Source organism: Corvus brachyrhynchos, unplaced genomic scaffold, assembly GCF_000691975.1.
Source record: "Corvus brachyrhynchos isolate BGI_N302 unplaced genomic scaffold, ASM69197v1 scaffold101, whole genome shotgun sequence".
Lineage (NCBI taxonomy): Eukaryota > Metazoa > Chordata > Aves > Passeriformes > Corvidae > Corvus > Corvus brachyrhynchos.
The window spans coordinates 17,135,071-17,141,070 of NW_008237239.1; the positions used below are offsets into that span (position 1 = coordinate 17,135,071).

At 38.5% G+C, this 6,000-nt stretch overlaps 1 protein-coding gene across 5 annotated transcripts in view; it reads left to right on the forward strand.

Annotated features, from left to right (window-relative positions):
* The window catches only part of MARK1 (microtubule affinity regulating kinase 1), a 43,938-nt gene that overhangs the window by 19,956 nt on the left and 17,982 nt on the right, over positions 1-6,000 (forward strand). For all 5 annotated transcript variants that reach the window (XM_017730057.1, XM_017730059.1, XM_017730058.1 and 2 more), the window contains 2 exons: positions 3,453-3,689; positions 3,778-3,897. In XM_017730057.1, the coding sequence (XP_017585546.1) occupies positions 3,453-3,689; positions 3,778-3,897 (357 nt within the window). The remainder of the gene's footprint in view (positions 1-3,452; positions 3,690-3,777; positions 3,898-6,000) is intronic.

Below are 6,000 nucleotides of genomic sequence, written 5' to 3' on the forward strand. Positions count from 1 at the left end.
TTCAGTTAAAGTATATTGCAAGGATATTAAAAAAATAGTCTTTCCTTAGTGATCTATTAGAAATATGTTAAGTTTTTAATCTGTTTGAGTTTCTGGTTTAGTGTTTAATTTGGGCAGGAAAAAGAAATTAAGGGTAAACAGAAGTTAGTTGAATTTCTTTTTCTTTTTTTTTTTTTATCCTTTTTAGTAATCTATCTGTGTAAACAACCAGACCATATTAAGAGTTCAGCAAATGCAGGTACAACCTAGGACTTCAGCCTGAAGTTGTCTTCATGCCAGGTTTAGGTATCATGGGACTTGGACAAGATCTTCACCTGCTTGAAAGCTGTCTTGTGCTGTTGCTTTGATGTCTCTGTACATTTACAAAGAAAACACTGTTGTAGGTTCTTTCTTACTAATATGTCTAAATACTTGTGAAAAGCTGAGGTTAAATAATTCCTAAGGCTTTTTTTTTTCACCAGTATCTTTTGTCTTATCTGATAATGCACTGCAGCATTCTCTCAACCTCATTCTTACAAATCTATTCCCTGCTTCCTGTCAATCTGCCAGCTCCTGCGTGTGTACATGAGGATGGATAATAAATACATCCTCTTCTGCTGAGTCGTCCCTGCCCCGGGACTGTTGTCATCTGGTGGTGGAGGTGCCTGCCCAGCACTCTGACGTCAGAATGCAAGGAAGGAAAGGGTTAGATCTCACTGAATTCTTGATTAAATAAAACTCCTCCATATCTTGCCTGATGGTTTGGAGCCTGTGAATGTTTTGTCAAGCTCCCTGGAGCTTACTGCAGCCACTGCTGTTCAGCTTTGCAGAAGGCTGCACCCAGTGACCTCTTGGCCAGCCAGGACAAGCCTCTTTCACTGGTTCTCTCAGTCCCACACTCGGCTGGGAGTAGGGAGCCAGCCACCTCCTCCTGCTTATCTAGCTCTGGCTCCTTCAGCCCAGCTGTGTGACTGAATCTTGCTGCATTAACCCCTGCAGTTACTCAGCATCCTGCATCTTCCTCTTTCTCCCAGAGCTCCTTAGAGCCTCCACCTCTCCTCCATTTCTTAGTTCCGTAGCGCACACAGAGCTCACAGGCCATGCTCCCAAGCCTGTGCAAAACAGCTTTGCAGCATTCACGCAGGAACTACCTGCCACGAGGAGTCTGCTGCTGATCTCCTTCCTATTTGCAAGACAGGCAGGCAGGCTCCGAAATAACTTTTATTTGATTTTTTTTCTGTCTTCTCTTGGCTGGAGTTATACTAGACTCATTTGAAAAGTTCAGAGCAAGGTGTGATTGAGAGCCAGTCAGCCTAGCCAATGAAAAATACATTTTCCAAAGGAAAAAAGGCTATATGTGTGGCTTTGAGGAGGCGTTCTTTCTTCATCTCTTCTTTCCAAGTGATGTGACATCTCTGTCTCCTTTAAAACTCTTCTCATGGAGCTGCAGATAAGGAAAAAGCAACTTTAAAGTGGTGTCTGCATTCTCATCTGCTTCTGTTGACTCTCCATGGTATCAGCACATTGAGCAATTGATATTGCAACACAACAAGGCAGAGATTTAGCACATTTTGGATATTTTTGATAAGACTTTTTGGCTTTAATAACAGGGTGAACTCTATCATTTACAAGTTATTTCAGACTAAACTGGGGAGATGTGTAAGAAAATATGCAGGTTTGTCCAGGCTATTCTGGTAGAAGAGGAGGGAGCACAAAGCCCATGGGTACTTAAACTATCTCCTTTTAATTTTGTGATTATAAACAGCTTGTGCAGAAGGGGCTATAACCAATTCCAACTTTGCTTATCCTGTGATGCACAGAACTTATCTTTTCAGTTCATACTTTTTGCTCTGAACATGTAATCAACAAGAGCATAGTCTTTCTATTTGGCATATTAAAAAGGTCTTCTGGTGTTTTTGTTTGAAGTAAGGAACCTAAAAGCATGGGGTACTTGGGTTGCAGAGTACTGTTGAACTAGGAGGGCTATTGTAATCACAGACCAGCTGCACTGACAGTACTGTTTTCACCACAAGGAAAATGAAGTCTTTGTGCAGTAGTGTAGAAGGCTGTCAGATCTGGAAAACAGCTCTGTGAGTCTGTCTGCAGGCACATCAGCTGGAACCAGCTGCGATTACAGGTCATGAATTGGAAGAATAAAATATTTTCCAGGATAGAGTTTGTAAAAATGGGCTGTATTTAACTCCTGATAAAGACTAAATTCTGTTGTGCAGCTATTGGGTTGATATACTGGTAGTTCGTTGTCTCCTGTTCTGTTCACTGAGTGTAAGTGAAATTATTAAAAATAAACCCAAACAAACCCAGATAAAATTGTGTTTACCCTTTAAATCAAATCAGCTGACAATTAGATTGCTGCTTCTCTGATTGTGAGCTAAGACATTTTTATATATTCTGGGCTCAATTCTGAGCACAGCATGTGATGAGAGATGTCTGTTTGCTATAAAATTGCTTGGCTATAAGGTGAACCCTCTAATCTGGTTAATACCTGTCCTCCTGTTGAAAAAGTAGGATTCCTGCACTGCTTGGTGCTATCCTGTGTTGCTAATGTTCAGATCAGGAGCTGGGACCCAGTTAGATAAATAAACATTGCCCAGTTCTGCTGCACTTCTTGCAGAGTATCCTTGCATTTTGAGAAATCACTTTATTCCCCCAATAATTTATTAGTATTTCTGTAACTTCACCGTTTTAATCTTCTTTCCTACCTGTGGTACTAAATATAAGGTACTGTTCACTGACTGTCCAGGTACCTGTACACTTGCATCTCTGTATGTGTGATGGATTGCATTCACATGATTGATACACAGGCATTAATTGTAGATGTATAGAAGACATTGTGTGTGAAAAGAATTAAATACTTAAGTGTTAACACCGTGGTGTTGCTGTTGCTGAAGCAAACACTAATAATAAAAGGGACAGGATTTTTTGGTACAGAACGCTAAGATACAGCATGTACCTTGAAGTATTTAATCTTAAAAGCAGAAGGTATCTTCTTCTAAAGTCTTAAATTCCTGCTAACATTTACTCCACCAAAATGATAGATGATGTCTAGGATTAGATTTACTCTCCTTGGCATGAGAAATTGGCATGAACCTGTCACAAGCTGAAACTGCTGTCTGAGATGTCTAGCTACTTCATTCTAAAGCTGAAGGAAGTTACTTCTTCCAGAAAAGAAAATGTTCATAGTTGATTCACTAGCTGACTTTTAAGTTTGTTTAGCTGCATTTAACAGTTAGATTTTCTTGAGTAAACACTGCTGATTTTCAGTACTTGTAATGTACTAGGGGGGATTAGGTTCTTTTATTTTGCAAGAAAGAGGCAGAATGAACCATTCTAGAAAAAAATGAACCATTTTAGAAAAAAATACTTGTATTCATTGATGAATGATACATTGTACTATATATGTATTTATACTTAGATACAAAAATTGTCCTCTTCCTCTTTCATTTTCCTCTTAGGCAGAAAACCTTCTACTTGATTCAGATATGAACATTAAAATCGCCGACTTTGGGTTTAGTAATGAATTCACGGTTGGTAATAAACTGGACACGTTTTGTGGCAGCCCACCTTACGCGGCTCCTGAACTTTTCCAAGGAAAGAAATATGATGGCCCTGAAGTGGATGTGTGGAGCCTTGGGGTGATTTTGTACACACTAGTGAGCGGATCACTGCCATTTGATGGGCAGAATCTAAAGGTACAGTTACAGTATGAAAGCTTGGCTTTTGCTGGGTTTCAATCTTCTGTGTCATCAGGAGCTCACCTTTAAAACTCTTATTTTACAGGAACTGAGGGAGCGAGTACTGAGGGGGAAGTACCGCATTCCATTCTACATGTCCACAGACTGTGAAAATCTACTGAAGAAGCTACTAGTACTGAATCCAATCAAACGAGGCAGCTTGGAAGTAAGTAATTTTGGTTTTGAAACAAGGGGGTTCAGATTAAGAAAGAATAAAATACAACAGTTGCTTGAGAATTCTAAATTTTTCAGGATGGATACTTTCTTCCTGTTTTAAGGGCCCAAAAGTCTTGTTAAAAAAAAAAAGGAGGAAATGCCCCAGAAACAGTGCAGCTTGAAAATAAAGTGTTAATCAATGAAAATCTAACCTTAATTGCAGCTGACTAACAACTAAATTAAGAGCATTTCAAAGTGCAAACTGTTCCCACTTGTTTCAGTCAGATAATGGAGCTAGTTCAAAACCTGTGGAAAGCAGGACAAGATTGTAAATATCTTCCTGGAGGTTTTTTTTGGAGAAACAAGACCAGCAGCAGGCAGTACCATAAGCTTTTTTGACTTACCGTTTTCATGACTTCTTAAAAATGATCACTACAAGAAGAGTAACTGATGGAAAACTGTGGAGTTTTTTGTTTGTCTTATTAGTGCCATAAAACATGTAAACACTAAGAACTCTGTGAATGATATGATAATAATGGCTGGTTATTTCTCTTGAATCGTTTCTTCTCCTTCTTTTGGTAGTTTTGTTTCTGAGTAGCTGGAAAGTTTTTATATATATAAGTTGTTGTTGTTAGTAAATTAGGTTTTATTTTCATGGGATGGAGAGAATATCTGTGCATAACTTGTAAGGTGTTTAAAAGGTTCAGTGTTTTTAAAGGGGCTGTTTTGTTTGAGATTGATGGATTGAATTGTATTTGCTGCATAGCTGATATTTAACAAATAATTGGTGTAGAGTTCACTCCAAAAGCTGCTTGGTTCTATTTTGTGAATTCTTTAACAGGGAGGGATTTTTTAAAATAACATCTACTTACCATAGAGATGAAAGTAGAGCAGAAGACAAATAGAATACTTCTAAAATAGTATTTGCATGAATTAATCACTAGTGACTTTTGTTTCATCTTTCTACACATACTTGTGCAGCAGTGGATGGTGTTCCAGAGAATAAATCCCATTTAAGCAGCTTTTTATTTGTAGTGGCATGACTTATGCTTCCTGGCATGGATGGTACCTGTGCAAAGAAGCATGCACTTGCTGAGCTCTGTCTGCATGCAGCTCATTCCAAGCTGATGCTGGTTTATGACTTTTTATAAATAGTTTTAAGTTGAATAAAGTCTGTGCTGATGAGAATGGTGAATGATGGCTTCTACTTTACTGATATGTGCTCATTATGCTCTGTGATTACTGTCTAAAGGACATAACGGTAAGAGTGTAGTCACTTCACAGAATACTGTTTACCTGTGTCATGTTTTGGTTTTAGGGAAATAGTTTTTTCTTTTATTGAATTTTCCTCTGGGTTTTCAGCAGTTTCTCTTCCAATCTAATTTCACTTTCATTCTAGACATTGTAGTGTTGTCCAGGTCTCTCCTTCCTGTCCCTGGAGAGAGGTATTGGATAGCAGCCTCACTGAAAGGACAAGGTTGTCAGATTGTGTGGAAGAGAGCAAGTAAATGTTGTGATCGAGGGTCTTGAGCCAGTTCCAAAATACTGGTAACAGACATTTTTCAGTATGCTAACCTGAGGGGGAGAGAAACAGACATCACAACATCTTTTTAAAAAGGAATATTCCTGAAATCACATTTGTTGAAAGTGTGGTATGTGATTTGGAAAGAAATTTGTCTGAACATTTCTAAAAATACATGTTTAGAATGAAAGTATAAATTTATTGGAAGCTTCTAAAACTGGGAGGATGATGTCATTTTACATGGGGAGGATTTTTTTTGTGCTTTGCCTTCTGATTATTTGCTCAGTTCCAACCATACATCATCTCAGTTCCCATGAATGTTTTTGGCAGACCATCCAAAAGGATGTTTGTCAGGGACATCAGCATCAAAGCTGAGATCCACACAAGATCAGCACCATATGGGTTAGGCTTAGCACTTGTCCTGTGGTAAGGAACCAGGCAAATCTTTATTAAAATGGTTCTTCTAGACTTTTTCATTGTTGCAGCTGACAAGAAACGTTCTGGAAACAAGAGAATGTTGTTATAAACCAGTAAATATTCCCAGGAAGAGATGGGAAAAATGTACTGTCAGAAAATATGTGGATCTCTTAA